The sequence below is a fragment of the Mustela nigripes genome, chromosome 1, assembly GCF_022355385.1.
Source record: "Mustela nigripes isolate SB6536 chromosome 1, MUSNIG.SB6536, whole genome shotgun sequence".
Classification (NCBI taxonomy): Eukaryota; Metazoa; Chordata; class Mammalia; order Carnivora; family Mustelidae; genus Mustela; species Mustela nigripes.
The window spans coordinates 168,434,891-168,460,142 of NC_081557.1; the positions used below are offsets into that span (position 1 = coordinate 168,434,891).

Genomic DNA, 25,252 nt, shown 5'->3' on the forward strand with positions numbered 1-25,252 from the left:
ATTAGTAACAGTAAAATAGGCAACAAATGTCTCTACATTTACCCATCGAAGGCTTCCTGTTATTTCCTCTTCCATATTATTTCATAGAGTGATTCCCAGATGGGGGCTTGTTTTTGCTTGTTTGTTTTTGAATTACGACATTGTGTTTCACTTCCTTTCAGTTTCATGATTCTTAACCCCAAAGTGCTTTTTCTCATGGGAAGGGAAGGGTAAATCTGGACTGAAGACCACCGGGAGCCCCAGTCTGGATCATGAAAACTTCTCCCGACAACCTTGAGGGGTTCTTTATTGGTCAAGACTAGAGCTGCCTCAGCTTGGCTTCAGCTCTAGTTCATGGACAGGATGAATAAAGAAATTTCAATCAGCATAAGTATCCCTTCCATATGAGCCGCTTAGAGCTACAAACCTCTGACCAGTTTCTGTGGCTGTTTATAAAGAAGCCTAACAGTTCTTAAATGACACATTTTCTGTCCATTAGTATCCTTCCCTTGAGATACAGAATTCAGTCTCACTCCACGGCTTTGTTGTATGTTCTGTTTTATGCAAAAAATATTTAAAACAAAGCCTTTCTCTAATAAGGTACTCAGATTTAAATACCATTTAATATCAGTCAGGGACTTACCAAAGCCAGGCGTGAATCTGCAGGGGTCTATGCATGTATTAGGAATAATAATAAACTTTTATTACAGCATGACAAAAGATTCCCTGACTCTAATTTTTAGTAAATATTGAAATACAAGGTAGAAGAATACAAGACATAGGGTAAATTTCTCTTCCTTCCTTGATTTAAAATTTTTACTTCATTTAACAGAGGGAGAAGTCAAATTTGTGTTGATAACATAATCTGCAAAGTATTTTCTTGGAGAAAATTTTTTAAAAATGTATTTTAAAATGTGATTCTGTTTTGAATGCCCATGACTGGGCTCTAGACAATAAAGTAGAAACTGAAGAAAGCAAATGAGGCGAAGGTTTCTGTTTCACTTAGTTAACCTTCCTAGGCTTCACCCAGCTGGGAACCTGCTCACGGTTCTATTAAGGTTAGAAAAAAGACCAAGTTGGAAAGTCAGTAAAATATGAAAACATTTATAAACATAGTAATTATTAGGTGGTTTTAAAACAGTAAAATCTGGTGGTTTAATTAAGTGAAATACATAGATTTCCAATAAGTGGGCAGGTCAGATTTAAATTTGATTAGATGAAAACATCTTTGCGCCTAGATATATCTATATATCTGATTTGGTGACATAGATTAATAATCAGGTGCTTACACTGGCAGTTCCAGATGAAATAAACATGTGGTCTTATTTCTTTTTAATGAAATCTGCATTTGGGGCCTTACTATTTTAGTGTTTTCCATTATGAGTTTTATGTTCACTTGAAGCAGTATTCAACTTGGGTTAGAAAATTTTTATGTGGAGTTGATTAATTTATGTTGATATTTAAGCCAACAAACCCTAAAATACATAATAATAGTCTGTCATGTATCATCCCTTAGTATTTCCATGTGCCTTTCTTAACTGCCAAATGAATGAAAGTATGTTGGAGGGTAGGTTTTAGGGTGGTTTTTTAATTTTGTGACTTGAATACATCAGGAAAGCAGGAAACTGAAATTTCTCCTTTAATCTGAGATCAGTATAGACTTTGTAAGATTGAACAAGAGAAACCACAATAGTGATCACTGTAATTCATGTAGCTCTTACCTCTGAAAATAAAGCTCTCCTTTGGAAAGGTCAGAGCAGTCGAATGTTTTAAAATACTTCCTATAAACTAAGAATGGCTCACAGAGAATTGTCCTAAAACAGAGACAGAAGGAAATTGAAAGAGGAAGGTCACATAGTCAGGAGTGAAGCCAGTAGTCAACTCCGACATTTGGAGGATATTGGAGTCAGTCAGGTAAATAACTGAGGACCTCCACCCGTGAGGAGGAGGGTAGGGATGGTAAGGGAGATCGTGTCTTTGAGGAGACTTTCCAACTTTTCTTTGCAGACAGAGACCACAGGTACTATGTAATCTGAGCTCCAGAAATTCACACAGCCCTCTCATTGTTAGGAGGCATTTGGTCATTTTTGATAGAAGAAGGCTCTTGGTCACCCCTCGTGTAACCAGCATGGAGTTAAAATGGTATAAACGGGCTCTGTCTCTTCTGTTACTGACTGGTGGCCGCAGCTCCTTCTGCTTTTCTCGTTCATTCTTCAATATAGCGGAGTATTTTAAATGGTTTTGCATCAATGTCGAAGCTTTCTCATTCTGTTGCATCAACCCCTGCTCTTTGCAGATCTAAATGAGTGTGGCCTGAAGCCGCGGCCGTGCAAGCACAGGTGCATGAACACTTACGGCAGCTACAAGTGCTACTGTCTCAACGGATACATGCTCATGCCGGATGGGTCCTGCTCAAGTATGTCAAGAATCTTAACTGTTTGATAAGTGCTCACGTTGCGCTCTGATACGGTGTGTGAAAATAGCCTTCCAGCCCTCCGAACCAGGACGTGAGCCCGTATTTATGTGTGCCTCAGGAATGGAAAATCAAAATACTAGCTGCCCATTGGACATGTCTAACACGGGCGCCAGTGTTAAATGGATTTGGAAGTGGTATTTAAGCATCGTAAAACTAAATGTATTTTCTAGTATTTTTCCTAACACATTTTTGTCTGTCTTCTATCTGGGCAAAGTCCTGTACCAGCTAGAAGAAGAAGGTTAGTGCCTGTGTGAGGACTGATGCTGTTCACGAGCATGGACACTGCCCTGGTAGCCAGTGGGGAGTCCATCCAGTCTGCTGACTGAGCGTAAACCATTCATTCATAAGCGCCTTCTCACTTCACTTTTACAGTTCTTTCTAATGGGCTAAGATAGTACTTTTCTAAAAAAAGAAATTTACATCAAATGAAAAATGATTCCAATAACATTAGATTTCATGTGTCTTTGTGAGGAAGAAATGTATTGTGTTTTCCTATTATCGTTTGGATGTGTTTATTAGATGGCCAATGCCCTGAAATTTTCTATAGGCTGAACACTGAATTGAGTTTGTGTTTCTATGATCTCTGACAATCGAGGACTTGATTTTTTTTTTCACTGAGTTATCTGTTAAGTGAGTTATCAATTAGTTAATTTTCAGTTATCTCTGTCTAACTGGGTTGTATTTTATTGGTAAGTTCAGTTAATCTTATTTAGCATTGCATATTTAACATGGAACCTTTAGAATTAGGTGAGTGCATGTTTAAGACCATTTATTAGTGATGTTAGAATCCTCTAATGTTGTATGATCTGGTAGGGAGTCAACTATTGACCCTAGAAAAATGTAGTGGGAGATTGAGAAAGTTAGAAGACCAGAATTTAACATGAATAATCTGGAAAATTACCTCAATCCTTCACTTTCCTTAACTCCTAGGAAAATTTCTAGATAATTTATAAGAGATAAAGTTTTATATTTGTCTTTTCATCTTTTAAATGCATTAAAGGTCTTCCTCAAATGAAGAATATCGACTGTTGGATAACTGAGGCCTTTTTGTCTTCATTGTTTAAAAAAAAAAACAAACCTGTTATTTTGGTTATAGAATTTGTCCACTGCCTCTCTGTGTCAGCCAGTCACGCTCTTTCCAGGTGCCCTGACGTGCTCCATGGCAAACTGTCAATATGGCTGTGATGTTGTCAAAGGACAGATACGGTGCCAGTGCCCCTCTCCCGGCCTACAGCTGGCTCCTGATGGGAGGACCTGTGTGGGTGAGTTGTAAACTCAAGCATCTCTGTCAGCAGCCCCTGCAGGATAAGAAGAGAAAGTGAAAGGTGATGGGAGTAAGGAAGAGATGCAGTTACCTACATCAGACAGTTGGCTGTCCTTAGGAGACAGCACGTGTCTCAGGAGAGGACCTCTCTGTGAATGGATAATGAGAACCTTGTTTCCCTAAAAATGAGGGACAGGAGGAAGCTTCAGTCAGAGGAAACCTCGTGTGCAAAGGCTCTGAAGTTTAAAAGAGCACAGAATTCAGGGAAAGCAGAAGAGCTCGGTAGTTCTAGAATGTTAGGAAGCAGTGAGTGATGAAGCTGAATAGGTAGGGCTAGATGGTACGTACTGCATAAAAGAGTTGGTTTGTTTTCCTCTAATTTAGGGAGACAGTATAGAATTGTGATTAAATCTGGGCTTTGATTTCAAACCTAGTGCTGCCAAGTCCTTGATAGGTAACCTTAAGCAAGAGACTTCCTTTCTTTGAGCTTGGGTCTCTTCATCTTTAGTGGAAGTAATGCGGGGTACCTCGGTGGCTTAGTCAGTTAAATGTCCGCCTTTGGCTCAGATCATGATCCTAGGATCCTGGGATGGAGCCCCGCATCAGATTCCCTGCTCAGCGGAGAGCCTGCTTCTCCCTCTCCCTCTGCTGCTCCCCCTGCTTGTGCTCTGTCTCTCTCCCTGGCACATAAATAAATAAATAAATAAAATCTTTTTAAAAAAATGGGAGTAATGCCACATACAACCATTGTATGCATTATGTCTGCAAAGAGCTGAGCAGAGTACCTAGCATGTAGTACGTACTCAATGAATAGAGGCAGTCAGTGATTCAAGAGAGACTTATTTAGTACTTTCTGTATTTCAGGCACTGTGACAACTGCTAGGATATATAGTAGTGGACGAGGCTGACAAGATTTTGATTCTCACAAAGCTGTTGCTCTAATAGGGAAGAGGGAAAAGAAGTATCCAATAAAATTACAAAACAATACTCAATGTTAATAGGAGGTACTAAGAGGGAAACACAAAGGGTGTTTTTTAGAAAGTAATGGTCATGGAAAGCCCTGCAGTAAACCTGAACCACTGGCCATGTAAAGAATCACCAAGCAGGTGGAAACAGCGTGGGAACCTCAGTAAGAGAGACCAGGGGCTGGTCTGTGTGAGGGTAGGAAGAAAAGCAGGCCCATGTGGCCTCGTGCACACTGAGTAGGAGGGGCGGGGCCCTTGACATATAACTGGTAGGTTAAGTAAGGATGACATAGTTAGTGCCGGGCGTTCATGGACATCCTGAGGAATGAGGATTTAATTTAAAAAGCAAGTAGAACGGTTGAGGAGTTTTAATATTCCAATCTTAGGTTGCAATAAATCATTTTGACAGTTGATTGGAAATCCTCTGGAGGTGGTGAGATTGGTGGGGAAGAGACCAGTTCAGAGGCCCTTGTCACAGTCTAACCTGGAAGATGGCAGGTCGGGTAGTGGCAGTGGGTGAAGAGAAGATGAGGCCTGATTAACTGGGCCTGATGATTTGGGGTTATGGGAATTGTTAAGGATGTTAAGGCTATTGTTAAGGATGCCTCATGTTTCCAGTCAGAGCAACCAGTGGATACAGGTGTGGTCTGGGCAGAGAGGTGGTGCAGGAACACGATAGCTCCGGTGAGGAGGAAGCGTTGAAATTTGGAGATGGGGAATTTACGTAGCCCGTCGGGGCAGCCAGCTGGATAGCATTTAGGATGCGCCACTCTGTGCCAGGCAGCCATTTGTCGACGTGTGTTTTAAAATCCTATCCACCTGAACATGCTGCTGTTCTTTCTAAGACGCAATTGATTTCTGCTTCTAGATGTTGATGAATGCGTTACCGGAAGAGCCTCCTGCCCTCGATTTAGGCAGTGTGTCAACACTTTTGGGAGCTACGTCTGCAAGTGTCATAAAGGCTTCGACCTCATGTACATTGGAGGCAAATACCAATGTCATGGTAACGAACCTTAGGCATCACTTGTTTTGTTTCTTCCTGGGGTACTGGGATGGTGACTGGGAAGTCAGTGGCAGGAGGCTGCTGGCCATGCACTGAACAGAAACCCATGCGACCGTTTTTGGTAGTTCTGGATGCACGTGTACTTTGTTTCTTTCGTTCATCTGCTGGTTTTACGTGGACCTTCCAAAAAAAAATTTTTTTTTTTAATTCTGTATATCTTTGATGTCATCATACTGCTCTCGCAAATAAACTTCTTTTCCATTTCCTGTTGCAGATATAGATGAATGCTCCCTTGGTCAGTATCAGTGCAGCCGCTTTGCTCGATGTTACAATGTACATGGGTCCTACAAGTGTAAATGTAAAGATGGATACGAGGGTGATGGACTGAATTGTGTGTGTGAGTAATGGTTTTCTCCTGGCTCTGATTTCTAGCAGGAAATACAGGATTACAGGAAGGCCATTACAGGGAAAGATGAAGAACAAGATAAACTATCCAAAAAGTACTTTTTATAGCTAATAATGTTAGTCTTTATTTTCTGCACACAAGCAACTCATTTGCTCAGGTATTTTAAAAAAGTTAAAGACTCAGTAATACATTTAATCTTAAAAGCGTTCAGTTCCTTTGCTGAAACCTCTCAATATGGCTGGCAAGAAATGATGGAGCTCTTCCTGAGAATTTGATTTTGTTATAATCAGAAGTAAATGTTTGTCATTAGCATTACATAAAGACAGAGGGGAAAATTTGGATATATACCAGTTTTTTGTTCCTCTGTTTTGTGTGTCCTAGTTTTATTAAAAAATCATTCTGATATTTATTTTCTCTGAATTTAGGACAGTTTTGCTTTTTAAATCCTTACGAGCCCTGTTTGGAATATGGCTATGTTAGTAGATAAACATGAAAAAAATAACCTCCAAGATGAAAGTTGTACAGATTAAAGGACAGATTAAAGGCATGCATTTCATATGACAATAGATAATTTTTAAAGTTTTCGAGTAAAATATTTACTGAAAATCATGAGCCTTAGAATCATAGAATTTAAAGGATTTTTGAAGGGTCATGTAGTCATATTCCAGGCCTGGAGTGTATCATTCCAGGAAATTAAATGTTAATTCCTTTTGGGGAAGATAACCACAGAAAAAGTTTCCACAGAAAATCATGATAACCTCTGAAGTGTTGTTTTTTTTTTTTTTAAGATTTTATTTATTTATTTGACAGCGAGAGATCACAAGTAGGCAGAGAGGCAGGCAGAGAGAGAGAGAGGGAAGCAGGCTCCCCGCGGAGCAGAGACCCGATGTGGGACTTGTTCCCAGTACCGTGAGATCATGACCTGAGCCGAAGGCAGTGGCTTAACCCACTGAGCCACCCAGGCGCCCACCTCTGAAGTTTTTTTTAAGCAGTTGTATAAATTAGTAAGGGAGAAAGCAAAGAAACTTAAAAAATATACAGAGCAGTTAGGGTACCTGGGTGGCACAGTCGGTTAAGTGTCTGACTCTTGGTTTCTGCTCATGTCATGATCCTGGGGTCATTAGATCAAGCCCTTTGGCTCCACGGTCAGCATCGAGTTTGGCTGGGATTCTTTCTCTCTCTCCCTTTGCCCCTCCTGCTCGTGCTCTCTTACTCTCTCTCTCAAATAAATAAGTAAAATCTTAAAAAATACAGGGGCTCCTGGGTGGCCCAGTCAGTTAATGGTCTGCCTTCATTTCAGGTCATGATCCCAGGGTCCTGGGATTGAGTCCCTCATTGGACTCCCTGCGGGGAGCCTGTTCCTCCCTCTGCCACCCTGCCCCCAACAATGCTCTCTTTTTCTTGCTCACCCTCTCTCTCTCTATCTCAAATAAACAAAATCTAAAAAAAAAAAAAGAAAAACATTTTGGGTGCCTGGGTCACTCAGTGGGCTAAGCCTCTGCCTTTGGCTCAGGTTATGATCTCAGGGTCCTGGGATTGAGGTCCACATCAGGCGCTCTGCTCAGTGGGGAGCCTGTTCCCTCCACCCTTACCTGCCTGCCTCTCTGCCTACTTGCTTTCTCTGTGAAATAAATAAAATCTTTTAAAAAAGTCTTAAAAAATATATATGGAACACTTAATGAACATATTTTGCATGAGTTGAATTTTTATAGAGTATGGAAGAGAAAAGTATTAGTCTTTAGATTATTCAAAACATGATTTTATAATATATGTGTGCCCTGCGGACACTTAATAAAGATTCTGAACAAACATTTCTCATATTTTAAAAACCGTAGAATGTTTCTACATTTTAAAAATCTCAAGGATTGTTGTCTTTTTTCATATTACACTTGAAATTATTTGTGTTGTAAATAATACATATCCATTACAGAAATACCAACATAATTTTTGCATATATCTGCAGGATGGATATGTGTGTATTTGGGTATATATATACCATACATACACACACATAGTTGTTATTTGGAAAAGAGCATGACTTATGATAGAGGAATATTCTAAATGTGAAAAGTAAGCCTTGTTGGCATGAGGTACTCGAATGTGTTTTTCACAATTTGATGCCACAGACTTTTAGAGGGAGACGGTTATACACTAATTTAAATCTTTTGACTCTTTCAGATATTCCAAAAGTCATGATTGAACCTTCAGGTCCAATTCATGTACCAAAGGGAAACGGTACCATTTCAAAGGGTGATGGAGGACATAGTAACTGGATTCCTGATGTTGGAGGTACTAGGTGGCCTCCGAAGACACCATATATTCCTCCTGTTATTACCAACAGGCCCACTTCAAAGCCAACAACAAGACCTGCACCCAGGCCAACGCCAGAGCCAACCCCACCCCCATTCCCAGAACTCGGAACTTCATCACCTGCAACAAGCCCGGAAAGCACAGGCACCCAGCTGACACCCGTAGTGCCTGTTGTCACCACCTCTCCGCGATGGATCACAGTTGACAACAGGATACAGACAGATCCTCAGAAACCCAGAGGAGACGTGTTCAGTAAGTCCTAGAAATGTTAGCACCACCCTTGGTAATCAAACTCTGACCATTTTCTGTAAGGTGGTTTTTTTTTTAAATTTTACATATAATATGTGAGATCATATAGTATTTGTCTTTCTCTGACTTACTCCACTTAGCATCATGCCTCAGGTGTATCCACATTGTCTCAGATAGCAGGATTTTCTTTTTTAAGGCTAAATTGTGTATATATCCCTTTGTGTATTTATACTAGACATTCTTTATCCACTCATCTGTTGGTGAACACTTAGGTTGTTTCCATGTTATGGCTTTTGTAAATAATACTGTAGTGACCGTGGGACTATCTCTTTGACATATTTTAATTTCCTTTGGATAAATACCTAGAAGTGGAATTGCTGGATCATGTGGTAGTTCCAGCTTTAATTTCTTGAGGAACCTCCAATTTTCCATGGTGGCTGCACTAATTTACATTCCTACTGACAGGGCATGAAGGTTCGCTTTTCTCCACCTCCTTGACGGCATTTGTTATCTCTTGTCTTTTTGATCATGGCCATTCTAACAGGCACAAATTGGTATCTCATTGTGGCCTTATTTCCTTATTTGTGATGTTGAGCCTCTTTTCATGCATCTGTTGCCCTTCTGTGTCCTCTTTGGAAAATGGTCCTCTGCCCATTTATAATCAGATTAGTTGGGGTTTTTTGCTATTGAGTTGTATGAATTCCCTGTGTATTTTAGATATTAGCCCCATATCAGATATATTGTCTTTAAATATTTTTTTCCATTCCTCTCATTTTGTTGTCCTCTCATTTTGTTGATGGTTCCTTTTGCCATGCAGAAGCTTTTCTGTTTGTTGCAGTCCCACTTGTTTTTTATTTTATTGCTTGTGCTTTAGGTGTCATGTCCAAAAATTCATTGCAAGTCCCACAACAAGGAGTTTTTTCCTATATTTTCTTTTAGGAGTTTCATGGTTTGAGGTCTTATGGTCAAGTCTTTAATCAATTTTGAGTTAATATATTTATGTTATATAAAATAAGGGTCTACTTTCATTCTTTACATGTGACTATCCAATTGTCCCAGAACCATTTACTGAAAAGACTGTCTTTTTTCCATGGAGTATTCTTGGCTCCCCTGTCAAATACTAGTTGACCTTATATGCTTGGGTTTACTTCTGTACTGTTGATTTTGTTCCACTGGTTTGGGCACCTGTTTTTATGCGAACACCATATTGTTTTGATGACTATAGCTTTATAGTATAGCTTGAAATCAGGAAGCATGGTGCTTCTTGCTTTGTTCTTTTTCTCAGGATTGCTTTGGTTACTGAAGGTCTTTTGTGTTGTCATGTTTTTAATAAGCTCTTTACAATGGCATTTCCATCATGGGCCATGCCTGGAATAAGAATGAAACACAAAAAGAATTAGCTGTACAAAGTGTAAGTCCTATGTCTTTATTGTTAAATATTATAAAGAACTGTAAAAGGAAGTCAGCTGGGCAGATCACAGTGTGTGTAGAAATGGAAGGAGTATCACGAAGTCATATGGTAGATCTCATTTCCTATCCAGTGTGAGACTTCTCCTAACAAATTTAGATTTATTCAGCAACTCTCAGAGATAGGAAACCTAACTATATCGCATCCCATTTAACTATTAATTTAATTTAACTAAATTTAATCACTAAATACGTTCGAATGTGTTTTAGAATTCCAGGCCTTGTATTAGGCATTGGATTTACAAAGATAAAACCGGTAAAGTATAATGTGGGAAAGAGAGTCACCCAGAAGATAACTGGGATACTGTGTTAATGAGAGAGATTAGAGCACCCAGTCAGACTTGGGGAAGGAAGTTTTGGGGTGGGCAGGGGCACCTAGTTTGAGGAAAACTAGGTACTAGAGTTCATAGGGACACCAAAGACACAGAAGGAGGAATCAGGCTCACATAGGCAGCAACCTGCTGGTAAACCTGTCCCTTGTGTTTGCTGTGTCCCGTGGTTGGATCTAGAGGACTAGAGCTAGATCAGATCAGAGACCCCCAGATTTTCAGTGGGTGACTGGGTAAAGGATTGTATCACCCATAGAGATAGAGGCTAGAGGTAAAGCAGCAAGTTTTGAAGGAGGAAGAGGTCATTTCCTTATTAGCGGACCAAAATGTGTAATTTTATAATTTGCAAACTCTCCCTGTATTTACCTGTCACATGTCACCATGCTGGCTGTTAGCCACCTTTGCGTTCACTCCTCCTGTCTCCTCCTCTTCTTTGCCCACCGCTCCCTGATGGAAACAAACTTCGCTCCTTTATATTGAATTCTTGTGCATTTTTTTTTTTTTAAACAGGTAAAAAGAACACTGACATTGTGAATTTTTAGAAGACAAGAAGCTTCTCTTTGCTTGTATGTGACTCAAATTTCTCTTCTAGGTTCTTGTCCATTTAAAGAGAGAGTGAAGTTCTGTAATTCTGATGTAGTTGTAATTGTTTATGCTTTAGGCAATAAATGTAATTTTTAGAGGATTCCAATGGTAGATCCAGTAGTATGTTTCACATGCACATATGTTTTATTTGAAAATGTATTTTTTCAAGATTTTATTTATTTATTTGAACGACTGAGAGCGGGCAAGTGAGCACAAGCAGAGGGAGTGGCAGGCAAAGGGGTAGAGAGAAGCAGGCTCCCCACTGAGCAGGGAGACTGAAGCAGGGCTCAACCCAAGGACCCTGGGATCATGACCTGAGCCGAAAGCAGACGCTTAAACAGTTGAGCCACCCAGGCGCTCTGAGAATGATATTTTTAAATCTTTCTTCTCTTTGCCTTTCCCCCACCCTCCCTTCTTTTCCTTTGCTCTCTGTCTCTGCAGTGCCTCTTTCTTTCTTACTCCTCTGCTTTGTTTTGTTTTCATCTCTTTATCATGTCTGTTCCCAGGTGCTTAAGTATGGCAAGTAATTATATTATTCTGTTGCCTTAAGGTAGGCTCATAAAAACTTGGTCACTTAATATAAAAACACTGTGACAGAGATATCAACATGTTTCTGAGTCTTTTAATATTTTTTCTTTTGTAAAAAGTATGTCCTTTTGGGGGCACCTGGGTGGCTCCGTACGTTAAGCACCCCACTCCTGATTTTGGCTCAGGTCATGATCTCAGGGTTGTGAGATGGAGCTCTGAGTCAGACTCTGTGTTGGGCATGGAGTTTGCTTGGGATTCTCTCTCCCTCTTCCTCTGCTCCTCCCCACTTGGCTGGCATTCGCTATCTCTCTTAAAAAAAAAAAAAAAGTATGTCTTTCTTTCCATCATTCCTTGGCATATCAACACATGTGAATTAAAAGTCACATTAAAGTTTAACAATAGAATTGAGCAGGATAAGGCTGGGGAAACATGGAGTTCCTACGATGTTTGAGAGCTCTCATTCTAAGAGAGTGTGATCTTAAAGACATGCCCTGGGAAAGAATTGAAAGATATATATTTGTTTAATGGAAGAGGTTGTAAAATAGAACTTTTCTTTATAATGTGTGTGTTATATGTGTAATTATGTATTGTCCCCCTGAGGAAGGACTAAAGGTATTTTAGGAAATCAGGAAAATCAAGGAAAAGGAAATCAAGAAAAAAATTATAACACAAATACATCTCTAACCCAGACTTCTCCCCAAACTCTAGACTTAGATATCCCCCTGGCTGTCTAACCTTTCCAGTGAGATGCAAATATATGTATCAGACTCCACATTTCTGATAGACTCTGATTGTCAGCTCAAATACATTCTACCTGCAGCTTTTCCTACCCTAGGAGATGTCACCTCTTTTCTACCAGTTGCTAAGGCCAAAGAACTTGGAGTCCTCTCCAACTACTCTTTGTGTAATCTGTATGGAAATGGTGTTAGCCTTACCTTCAAGTTCTGTCTCAAGTGGGAGCACCTTTCCCCATCTCCTGTGCTGCTTCCCTGACCCAAGCCATTCTTCCCGGGGAGGACAGGTCCAAATTCCTTTATCCGCATGAATTGTGGGATATAGAATTTTTCAGAGTTTAGGAAAGTAGTAAGGTACATCTGTATACTGAAACAGATTAATGTTTCTACAGTGAAACATACGACTATTTATGCTCATCTGGCTACCAAAGACCATTTGGTTGAGTTACAGAACGAGCTTTTGGGTTTCGGCATTACAAGGGAGGAACCACGGACCTGCAGCACAGGAGCCTTTAGCAGGTCTCCCGGCTTCCAATCTGGCCCCTCCATGGTCCCCTCTCAATCCAGTGACCTGAGGGATCTTTTAGAACAGAAATGAGATGTCAGCTTTCACAGCTGTGCCTCAGCATGTGCTTGGTTCCATATGGATGTAAGCCCGCCTGGCGTCTCACAGAGTCCTACAGGATCTCATCTCACGCTGTGCCCTCGGTGACTCCTCACCTCATCCTCACCACTCCTGTCTTAGGACTCTTGCTCTAACCGTTCCCTCTCCTGGGAACACTCTTCCTCCCACTCTCACCTCTCTCCCTCTCTACACAAATGTCAGCTTACCAGGGAGACCACCCTGAGGCTCGTATTCCCTACTGTGACCCCTACCAGCCGCCACCGGTATACTCTCCACTGCTTTTCTCTTTTTGATACCATTTATCACCTTCTAGTGTACTGTGTTATGTACTTACTTATTGTGTCCATTGTATCCACTACTGGAATACAATATTTTGAGGACAGGATCTTTGGTTTGTTCACTGGTGTGTCTCAAGGACCTAGAGTAATGCCTGGCCCATAATTGGCACTTAAACATCATTTGTGGAACAAAGGAATGAATAAATCACTCATAGCATTTGAAAATAAATTACCATTCAATCAGATTTTCCATACAAAACTAGTGTAATATAATAACACATTTAATCTATATTTAAGAATTAAAAAATAATTCTTTTCTGATTGTACTTAGTTTTTTACTGTGGTGCTTCGACCATTTTTCCCCTCTCTTTCTTCTCTCTCTTCCTCTTTTCTTTTTAGAGATTGGCATTCTATTCAGTGGATTATTAAATTTGAAAATTTGATGATAATGAGAAGGCAAATGATGTCAGTGTGATACAATGTCTCAAAAAATATATTTCCTAACTCCTGAGACTAGCTCAAATAATTCTTGCTTTATACTTTTTTTATTTGAAAGTTGGCTTGTAAGAAGTTATGCACCTTTCATTTTTTAATGTGGAAAGGTTTAAGAAACAGCCCCTTAAAACAACATTTCTTGTAGGTATAAACAAAATACCATTGAAGCTGGAATTTTTGTCCTTTTACTACTACAAAAGAAAGGGGTTCAGAACACCAAAAAAAAAAAAAAAAAATCAAACTTCAAATAAGCAATCCAGATGGAATGATTATAATGCAGCCTTTTTACATTGTAATTTGGGGCTAAAAACTTTCATCTAAACCATCATCAATTAATTACCCAAGTGTGATGTCCATATGAGGTTTTTTTTTTGTTGTTTTTTAATATTTTACTTATTTCTTTGACAGAGATCACAAGTAGGCAGAGAGAGAGAGAGAGAGAGAAAGAGAGGAAAGCAGGCCCCCTGCTTAGCAGAGGGCCTGATGCGGGACTCAATCCCAGGACTCTGAGATCATGACCTGAGCCAAAGGCAGAGGCTTAACCCACTGAGACACCCAGGCACACAAGGTTTTAAAGAAGTGATTCCAGTTATATCTCAAATCACTAAGGGAGACTAAAGTCCCTCACAATAACACATCTTACTGTTGAGATATTCTTTCTTGTATTTAATCTAAATTCTTGAAATGATAGTTTATACCAGTGCAGTACTGTCAGGTAATTGTGGCTGATGGACACAGCTGCTCAGTGTTTCCAGGCCCTATCTATATTCCATGTATTCAAAGAACACTCTCTAGAAATTACTTAATTGTCTCTTATTTGGGCTCAGTAATTTCTGTTTCCTAAACCTTTTCTTAGAAAGACTGTTTTTCAAAGAAAGGAAGACTGTTTTTCAACCACTTAGCAATCTTTTGGGGTTGCCTTTGTACATCCTTCATTTTTCAGATCTGTCTCAAATGATAGGGTCCAAAGATAGGTAACAGTCACATCTGACCCAATATTGACTGTAAGCAGAATTTCTTTAAATATGTTTTTCTAATCTAAATCATTTCCCTCTGTTGCCAACTATATTATAGTGCAGATTTGTGGGCAGCCATTAATTCCCCAGGTATTTTTCCCCTGAAATAGTCACATAGTGGCTGGTACAGGGACACCTGGGTGGCTCAGTCAGTTAAGCGTCTGCCTTCATTCAGCTCAGGTCATGATCCCAGGGTCCTGGGATGGAGCCCCACATTGGGTTCCCTGCTCAGCGGGGAGCCTGCTTCTCCTTCTGCCTTACCCCTCCCCCTGCTTGTGCCCTCTCTGTCTCTCCGACAAGTAAATAAAACCTTTAAAAAATAAACAAACAATGGCTGGCACATAGTAGGCACTCAAAAATATTTATTGAATAGAAGGAAATAAAATTTTATGTTGGAATCAACTTTTTCTCAATCTAAGTTATTCTTTGAATGCTTGAACTTGCTATATTTAACTTGTTGATTCTGATAGTTTGTCCCCAAATGATCAAAGTTATTTTAGCTTTTTCTTACCCCAGTACAGCTTAATATAGTCACTGAAAACGAAGTTTCTCTAGAAAACTCTCATATACCTCTAAATTTTGAGCATGATTTAGGGAAATAGCGTTGAGGCATATGAAACTGAGGAGTTTTTAACTCCTGCTAAGGAGAGAAAACATTGAACCAGAAGATCCAGTTTTGACCCTCACCTCTATTATTTATGCGATACATGACTTTGGACAAATTCTGTGCATTAGCTCTCATCTGCGTGGTTTCTGAGACCAGAGAGCTGATCTTGGACTCTGGAAGAACCTGGTGGAGGGGGCTCAGAGCAGAAAGACACCGGGCACACTTAGGGCAAGAAAAGCAGATTTAATTGGTAGGATGCCTATTTGTACACCAGAGATAGGCTGCAGGGAATTGCTAAAAAGTCAGAGACTGAGCACCACAGACAAAAATCTGGGATCAGAGCATGTAGGAGTTATCCCAAAGCAAAGAACATAAGAAAAGCTTTATGTAGAACCTGAAGTAAAGGAATTTAGGGGGAAATGCGTTTCTAGTCTAGCAATATGATGAAATATTATGCAGCAGTGTTTTCTGAAAAATATTTAATGTCTTGGGAAAACACTGATGTTATAAAAAGGGTAAGTAAAAAGAAAGTAGAGAACTGTATATACCATTTGGCCCCAAGCAGGTGCAAAATACATGTCTCCATATGTCTGGGTGAATATGGATGTTTGGAAGAAAAAAAGAGCAGATTAGTGCTTGTGAATCTATATCCAGTTGATGATATTTGGGGTGATTTTCCTTGTCCTTTCATTGTCCTCACTCAGTGAGGTTTACTATTCTCATTCCCACTGCTGTTGGCCACTAATTCACTTTAGGAGTGATTCCTTAGGAGAGACCGTCAGTGCTCATAGAATCCCACTCTCCCCAGGAAGAGAGTGAGCTGTGTGTTTTGAAAAAGTACCCCATGGAATTGTGATTCTCAATCATATTAATATTATTTAGAATATACTGGCTTTTAAAAATGCATTAAAGATTTTATTAACTTCTATTTTTAGCTTTTCAAATGGTCTTTACAGTCGAGTGTCAGACATATCCAGTTTGGGCTAGGAAGCTCAGATTACTGCAAGGTCTGTAATACCACTTGGACGAGGAAGCAGATTTTTTTCCAACTTGTCAGCAGTTCAACTTGTTTGAACCAGCATAACCTCGGGTGCTTATTTAAGATGTAGATTCCTAATCTGTACCGCACATTTACTAAATCAGACCTGCTAAGGAAGTACTTCTTTGTCTTGGTGTGTATACAGGTCACATGGAAATGTGTTAAAGTGAAAGTTTTGACTCAGTGGGTCTAGGATAGGACCTGAGATTCTGCATTTGACAAGCTCCTGGGTAGTGCTGTTGATCTGCAGACTGCACTGAATAGCAGGCTTATTCCACACTAAGCCCTAATGGTAGTTCCAGTCTGTAGAAGAGTGTCTCGAATGGAGACAGAACTGGCCAGCTGTGGAGTGTTTCAGATGTAGCAGTTGTGCCTAAAATGTGGTATGAAGCATTTGGGTCACATAAGGAAGGAAAGTGTTGCCAAATAAAGATTACAGAATATAATGTAACGTCTGTCAGGTGCTCTTAGGAGTAGCCTTATCAGAGAACCAGACTCCCTGCTGCTTTGTTATTCTAGATCCTGAGAATGTGTTGAAATTCCAAGTATCAGGCAGTCAAAAGAAAACTTTCCATTTTATTGATCGTTGCACTGCTGGGCTGTGTACGGTTTCCATGTCTTGTCTTCCTTCTGTGGAGTTTATAGTCTGTGGCTGGTGTGATCACATTGTTCTTAGTCATGAAAACAGGACCTCTTTTCTGATGCTGTGTGGTAATGAGTAAAAAGATTGTTTCTGCTGAGGGGTGAAAAGGTCTTCAAACTAGTTTGTTTTCTCGTATACATCAAGGCCCAGAGAGACCTCGAGAAGATGCCCAACATCTCCCTGTAGATTACATTTCTGCTAGCATTTTGGAGGAGTGAGTTGTCACTGCTTACAGGTCAGGATCTGGCACAGTGAATTCTGAAAGCTTTCAAGATTTTGGATTTATATTTAATTTGATTTGATGGTGGCTGGTAAGAGAAAAAATAGCTCTCTCCGGAAGGTACAAATTGAATTCTTGGTGAACGTGACCAAAGTCAGAAATCAAAAATTTTTTAAGTTGAATGCACATTTGTTGATAATGTTGTAAGGAAAAATATCGCGCTTGTAGCCACACTGTGACTTAGGGCCTGCTTTTTTTGTTGTTGTTGTTGTTTTTTTAAAAGATGTTATTTATTTATATGACAGACAGAGATCACAAGTAGGCAGAGAGGGAGGCAGAGAGAGAGGGGAAGCAAGCTCCCCACTGAGCAGAGAGCCCGATGAGAGGCATAATGCGGGGCCCAATCCCAGGACCCTGAGATCATGACCTGAGCCGAAGGCAGAGGCTTAAACTGAGCCACCCAGGTGCCCCGACTTGGGGCCTGTTACGGAATCTTCCTATATCTTTGGTTCCTCATCTGTAAGTGGGGATAGTAACAGTATCTACTTCACTGAGCTGTTGTGGTTGCACATGAAACTCTTACCATGTAGGAAGAACTCAGTACATGGTAGCCATTACCACTTCTGTTGCTGTTGTTGAATTAAATTATCGAGTAATGTTACCATTCCCTACTTAACTCATAAAAATATAGCCCCATTTTATGTTCGGTTCCAAATCTACGTTTTTATGGTGTTTTTTATTATGGTTTGTTATATTTTAATATTATTATTGGCTAAACAGATCCTTTTGGACCCAATCGATTTACTAGTGTGAGCTGTTGGGTGAACAGAGAAAATAAAAATGGAAACCTAGCTACTTCACATGCCCTTTAATTTTTACGAAATAACTGGAATATCATGCTTTATTTAGATGTTCATAGTTACTAGGTGAACAGTTTTGGTTTTAGAAGAGATAGGATCCCATCAACTTCTGTGCTATGTACATGGTGACAACAGCCTTTTGAGAGATTGAGTCTATCTAGGTGGGAAACATGTTACAGGCTGTGTTTGATAAATACCAAAAATAATAGCTGTTTTTTTTTTAAAGTGATTTCTTTGGTCTTAGGGCATTGACAGTGTCCCACACAGTAGGTGGGTTTGCTCGCCTCTCCCCACCTCACCTGGCTCCTGGCAGGGTTACCCTCCAGTTTCTTTGGCTTTGGAAGAGCGAAAGAGAATAGAACTTGTCAGGCATTCTTTGGCTCTGGAAAAGTTGTGTTCTCACCCTTATGGTCATACTTAAAAAAGAATCTCTTTTAGATAGTTTCTTCTCCTGGGATTGTCCTAGGCAGTAAGTTGTTCTGAAATTTTATTAAAGGAGAAATAGGTGAGCCATGTAAATGGGGCTCCTTACTGAGTACTGAAGCAGTGTCTATGTTCCACCTTTCACCAGAGATTTAATTTTTTCCAGCTCTGCTCTTTAACCCAAATTGAACATTTTAGATTCTTCCTATGGGATGAAAGCTTTGGCAGACAAGGGCTTATATCTGTGGAGCCCAGAAACCCTTTTCTTTTTACTAGTAATCAGTATATGGCTAAGAATTTTCTCTAATGTGGTTAAGAAAATTTCAGAAACTCCTTTCCAATCCTTTTATTTGTTTCTCTCTGGTCATTTAAAGCTATAAGGCATATGTTCTTCATCTGGAGAGGGAAAGAGAGGGCTGGGGGTATATATAGAGAGAGAGGCAGGAGACTGTCTCATAAAACCCCAGTGATTCATCCCCACTGTGTAGTCTTTAAAAATCCCCTAGGTTTTGCTTTCAGAAAGAGCCTTTGGACTATTGAGAGTTACATATGCACCATTCTCTTCCACTGAACCAAAGCCCTAGCCATAGAAACAACTTAGGACAGTGTTATCTTTAATCTTTTAGTCTCACAACAAATGCCAGAACTAGCTAGCCTGGGTAATGTCAAGGTAGCCACCCTGGAACACAAAGAGAATTTGCAAAGCTACCTTTAATAAACAGTGCTTACATTTTGCTACAGTTAACTCTTCAGAAGAAGTCTGGTGATCGGAGGGGTGTATGATAATATTTACTTTTACTTCACTGTGCTTACTCTTAATGCTTTTTGGGTAAAAGTATTGTTGATTATTTGGGAAACCTCATTTATGAACACAAGCTATATATTAATATTATGTTCCTGGGGAAAATATATTTAATAGAAAATGCTAAGCCAAAGGGTCTTTTTCAAGAGATTTCCTGCTTATTCATGTGGCCAGTTCTTCTCACGGGCTCTAGGGCCCTCCAGCCACAGGGGAAAAGTACCAGGTCCCTAAGCACAGTCCAACCCCATTTTTACCCGGCTGTCTGCACGCTTCATGCCTACACCTTTCCTTTGTTTTAGTTCATGCAGAAGGCTGTAGGAAGCCCTGGACAAGTGATATGTTTTGGTGGGTAAAACACTGGCCAATGGGAGGAAAAAATGTAGGACATGAATCTTCTAAGACTATATGACCATTCTTTAGTTTATGCTCATTTGGTCATAATGGCTCTCTGACCTTCACTTTCACCTCCCTCCTATTCATTCTCCACGCTACAGCCAGAATGTTGCACCTGACCTGAGATCTTGTAAAGGCTTCCAGCTTCTACCAGTATAAAACCCCAAATCTCTACAGGGCTTTAATCTGTTCACATCTGTCTCTGGCTTCACTTGGTGCCCTTCCTCCTGAACCCCCCACCCCCCACCATGAGCTCTAGAGCTAGAAGGATCTTTGATTTCCACACCCTTTCATTCTCCAGGGCACTAGCTCGCCTTAAGGCATCCTTCCTGTGGTGCTGTGAGAGATCTTCATGCATCTGTCCTCCCCAGGCTAGCTTAGTCTGCCCCCAGGCCCCACCCCCATGCTCACACAGCCTCCTCTACTTGTCTTTAAAACATTCATTACCTGGAGAAATTGTTAGAAGTCTGCCTTTGCCTCTGGAAACTAGACCCCATGAGGCAAGAGTAATCACATTTCTTCGTAAGTTCTTAGCCCAGTGCCTTCTACCCAGTGGATTCTGTTTCTTGACTGCATTAAAAAGTGGATAGAATAGAGGGAGAATAGATAGACAGAAGAGGAATTCTATTGTTAGCATTTCTCCTATCCTTTTTTTTTTTTAAGATTTTATTTATTCATTTGACAGAGATCACAAGTAGGCAGAGAAGCAGGCAGAGAGAGGAGGAAACGGGCTCCCTGACGAGCAGAGAGCCCGATGTGAGGCTCGATCCTAGGACCCTGGGATCATGACCTGAGCCGAAGGCAGAGGTTTTAACCCACTGAGCCACCCAGGTGCCCCTCTCCTATTCTTTTTTTTTTCCCTAATTAAACAAACTTTATTATATATATTATTTATTATTCTCTTTGAAGCAATGAATGGCTTTTTCATTATCTTAACAGCAGATTTTGAAAACACTAACTTAATATTTTTTATGGTATGAAGGTGTAATTATTATTATTTTGCATATGGATATTCAGTATTTCAGCACCACTTATTTATCTTGGGTTTTTGAAAAAGCTAAACAAGTCCCAACTTCATCAAATAAAAATAATCAAGTTCTATTACTATTTCTTTTTAATTTTAATTTTTTTATTTTTTATAAACATATATTTTTATCCCCAGGGATACAGGTGTGTGAATCGCCAGGTTTACACACTTCACAGCACTCACCAAAGCACATACCCTCCCCAATGTCCATAATCCCACCCCCTTCTCCCTACTCCCCTCCCCCCAGCAACCCTCAGTTTGTTTTGTGAGATTAAGAGTCACTTATGGTTTGTCTTCCTCCCAATCCCATCTTGTTTCATTTATTCTTCTCCTACCCCCTTAAGCCCCCATGTTGCATCACCACTTCCTCATATCAGAGAGATCATATGACAGTTGTCTTTCTCTGATTGACTTATTTCGCTAAGCATATGCTCTAGTTCCATCCACGTTGTCGCAAATGGCTAGATTTCATTTCTTTTGATGGCTGCATAGTATTCCATTGTGTATATATACCACATCTTCTTGATCCATTCATCTGTTGATGGACATCTAGGTTCTTTCCATAGTTTGGCTATTGTGGACATTGCTGCTATAAATATTCGGGTGCATGTGCCCCTTCGGATCACTACGTTTGTATCTCCTATTCTTTTTTAAATCACTATACCACTCAAAGAATTAATGGTCCAATTACTACACAGTATCAGATATGTTTGTTTTTATAAAATATATATATATTGCATATTTAAAGTGACTATTAGCTAAAATACAAAGCAGGGAAAATAATGACAAAAATCATGTACAAGTGTTTATCCTGGTTATTTAGGCAAGACTCGTATTTTACTTTATTTATTTTATTTTATTATTATTATTTCTAAAAGATTTTTATTTATTTGTCAGAGAGAGAGCACAAGCAGGGAGGGTGACAGGCAGAGGGAGAAGCAGGCTCCCGTCTGAGCAGGGAGCCCAGTGTGGGACTCCATCCCAGGAACCTGAGATCATGACCTGAGCCAAAGGCAGACGAATAACCGAGTGAGCCACCCAGGTGTGTCCCCACTAGTCATTTATTTTAATTAACATTTTCTACATTGATTAAAATAGTTTTCTTGAACCAAAGAATATGTCCAAATTCACTAATATATTTCAATTTCATAGCCTCACATTTAACAACAGGTATCAAGACACTATTCAGAGTTCTCCTTGAGGGGCCTGAGTGGCTCAGTTGGTTGGGCATCTGCCATAGGCTCAGGTCATAGTCCTGGGGTCCTGGGATCAAGCCCCACGTTGGGCTCCCTGCTCAGCAAGGAATTTGCTTCTCCCTCTCCCTCTATCCCATTTTCCCATTCATCCTCTCTCACTCTCTCTCTCTCTCTCAAAAAAAAAAAAAAAAGTTCTCTATGAGCAATCGAAATACAATGAACAGATATATAGTTGCTGTGGGGTAGGGAGTCTATATATGTGTTCTCACAGAACCCTTTTCTTTTGATGTTTTAGGTAATTTTTTGTCCACAACAGAATTTTTTTTTTATATACACTGTTCTAAAAGTTTACAATTATAAAAGATAAGGCAAACCAAACGAATGGGAAAATATCACTTTCATTTCCAATACTCAGACCACCATTAGTACCATAGTGGTATATATATATATTTTTAACTGAGTAGTTATTGACCTACTACATTATATTAGTTTCAGGTGTACAACACAATGATTTAATGTTTGTATGCATGTTGAAATGATAACTACCATAACTCCAGTTAACATCTATCATACTTCGTTACAAAATCGTCTCTTGTGTTGAGAACTTTTAAGGTTTATCCTGTTAGCAACTTTCGAATATGCAATGAAGTATTACTAGCTACAGTCAAGATGCTCTACATTATATCCCTCTAACTTACTTACTTGATAACTCAGTTTGTAACTTCTGAGTCCCACTTGCCCACCCTTCACCTCCTGCCTCTGACAACCACCAGTCTGTTCTCTGTATCTATGACCTTGTTTCCGTTTTTAAGATTTCACATGTGAGCCAGATCTTGTGGTACTTTACTCTGGCTCGTTTCACTTACCATCATGCCTTCAAGGTCCTTCCACCTTTGTCACAAGAGGTGAGATTTCATCTCTTTTTATAGAGAAATGATATTCCTCTATGCATATACAGACCACATCTTCTTTATCCATTCATTTGTCAGTGGACACTTAGGCTGTTTCCAGGTCTGGGCTGTGGGGAAGATGCTGCCGTGAATATGAGAGTGCTGATATCTTTTTGAATTCGTGTTTTATTTTCTTCAGATAAATACCCAGGAGTGGAATTGGTGGATCATCTGTCAGTTCTAGTTTTAATTTTTTTTTTAAGACTTTATTTATTTATTTGACAGATGGAGATCACAAGTAGGCAGAGAAACAGAGAGAGAGGAGGAAGCAGGCTCCCTGCTGAGCAGAAAGCCCGATGCAGGGCTCCATCCCAGGACCCTGGGCCTGAGCCGAAGGCAGAGGCTTTAACCCACTGAGCCACCCAGGCGTCCCTAGTTTTAATTTTTTTGAGGAACTTCCATACTATTTTCTATAGCGACTGCACCAATTTGCATTCACATTAACAATGCACCAGGGTTTCTCCACATCCTTGCCAATGCTTGCTATTGGTCTTTTTGATTGCAGCTGTCCTAACAGGTGTGAGGTGATACTTCATCAGGGTTTTGATTTGCATTTCCCTGATGGCTGGTAATCTTGAGCACCTTTTCATGTACCCGTTGGCCTCTTTACGTCTTCTTTGGAAATACATTGATTTGGTCTGCCTTTTTTTTTTTCCTTTGCTATTAAATAGTAGGAGTTCTTTTTATATTTTGGATAGTAACCTCTTAGCAGATATGATTTGCAGTTATTTTCTAATTAGTAGCTGGCCTTTTCATTTTGGTGATGGTTTCCTTTGCTGTGATTTTTAGTTTGATGTTGTCCTACTAGTTTATTTTTGCTTTTGGAATCAGATCCAAAAAAATGACTGTCAAGACCAGTGTGAAAGAGCTTACTGCCTGTATTTTCTTCTAGCGGTTTTATGGTTTCAGATCTTACATTCAACTCTTTAATCCATTTTGAGTTCATTTTTGTGTGTTATGAAAGATAGTGGTCAAGTTTCTTTTTTTTGTTTGCCTGTGGCCTTCCAGTTTCCTCAACATTTTTATTTATTTATTTATTTATTTATTTATTTATTATAAACATATATTTATATCCCCAGGGTACAGGTCTGTGAATCGCCAGGTTTACACACTTCACAGCACTCACCATAGCACATACCCTCCCCAATGTCCAAAACCCACCCCAACCTCCCCACAACCCTTGGTTTGTTTTGTGAAATTAAGAGTCACTTATGGTTTGTCTCCCTCCCACTCCCATCTTGTTTCATTTGTTCTTCTCCTACCCTCTTAACCCCCCATCTCAACATTTCTTGAAGAGACTGCCATTTCCCCATTGCATGTTCTTGGCTTTTTTCTTGTAAGTTAATTGACCGTATATGCTTGGGGGGTCGTGTTGTTTTTGCCACTCTTGTTTCTAGTCCGTTGTTTTGTTTGCTTATTTTTCTTGTACATAGTTGAGATCATACTGCTTGAATGACTTTTTCCCACTACTTATTTCACTTAGTATTTTCACATAAAACATAAAATATACCAGAGAGTGGGGTAGTGAACCTTCTCTTGACACTGAGGTGGAACAGTCTTAGCAATCCATAGCAGTATGTGTGAGAAAGGAGAAATAGTTGAACAATTTGGCAGGGTTACAGAGTAGAGGACACAGAATTTTAAGCACTAATAGCTGCTGAGCACGTCAGGTCTCTAAATTGCTTGGAATGTTTCCCAATGAACTGCAGTGAAGGTGTGCTTGATCAGCTCCTGCTGAAGTTAGTGTTTTAGGTACTTGGTTTCTAAGAACTATTAATGAAACATCTGGCACTTTGCAAGTTGTTAGATGACACATTCTTTGAATTGCTGTTTTCCAAGCGTGTGGTCTCCTCCCTTCCTTTCTCTCTAACCTCATCCCATATCGCTTTCCCCATTTCTCAGCATCCTTCCTCCATGCTTCATGCAAGCCTTTCTCTAAATGTTCTGAGCACCTTCTTTGTAATGGCTACCTGAAACATTCCTTCTTCCCCCCTCCCAACACTTTTTTTGTTTTGCTTTGAAGTTTTCCCATTCTTTCCCTCTTGGTCTACATGGTGCTTCTGTAGAGAGGTTCCCCTTGATCTTCCTTTATGACCAGTTTATTATCGTGAGCGGAAGTCACCCTCATTGTATAATGCATGCAATGAATTTTTTGAAGAACACTTGTGTTCCTTAAGAAGGATATTTGCAAGCTGTGTTCACACAGTGTTATATTGGTGATGGAAGTGATACCCCCTAAATAAGCATGAAGTATTTAAGTGTATTTGTAGTACAGAGGTTTCTAAGAACACATCTTACAAGTACCATAGGGCACAGTGTTATGTGCATGCAAGCTGCACTGACTGCATGGGACTCTCGTTCTAGAAAGAATGAGGTGATGAGA

At 39.9% G+C, this 25,252-nt stretch overlaps 1 protein-coding gene across 4 annotated transcripts in view; it reads left to right on the forward strand.

Annotated features, from left to right (window-relative positions):
- NPNT (nephronectin) overlaps positions 1–25,252 on the forward strand; it is a 79,863-nt gene that overhangs the window by 39,696 nt on the left and 14,915 nt on the right. For all 4 annotated transcript variants that reach the window (XM_059376889.1, XM_059376905.1, XM_059376894.1 and 1 more), the window contains 5 exons: positions 2,276–2,395; positions 3,598–3,717; positions 5,553–5,687; positions 5,962–6,084; positions 8,272–8,655. In XM_059376889.1, coding sequence (XP_059232872.1) covers positions 2,276–2,395; positions 3,598–3,717; positions 5,553–5,687; positions 5,962–6,084; positions 8,272–8,655 — 882 coding nt within the window. The remainder of the gene's footprint in view (positions 1–2,275; positions 2,396–3,597; positions 3,718–5,552; positions 5,688–5,961; positions 6,085–8,271; positions 8,656–25,252) is intronic.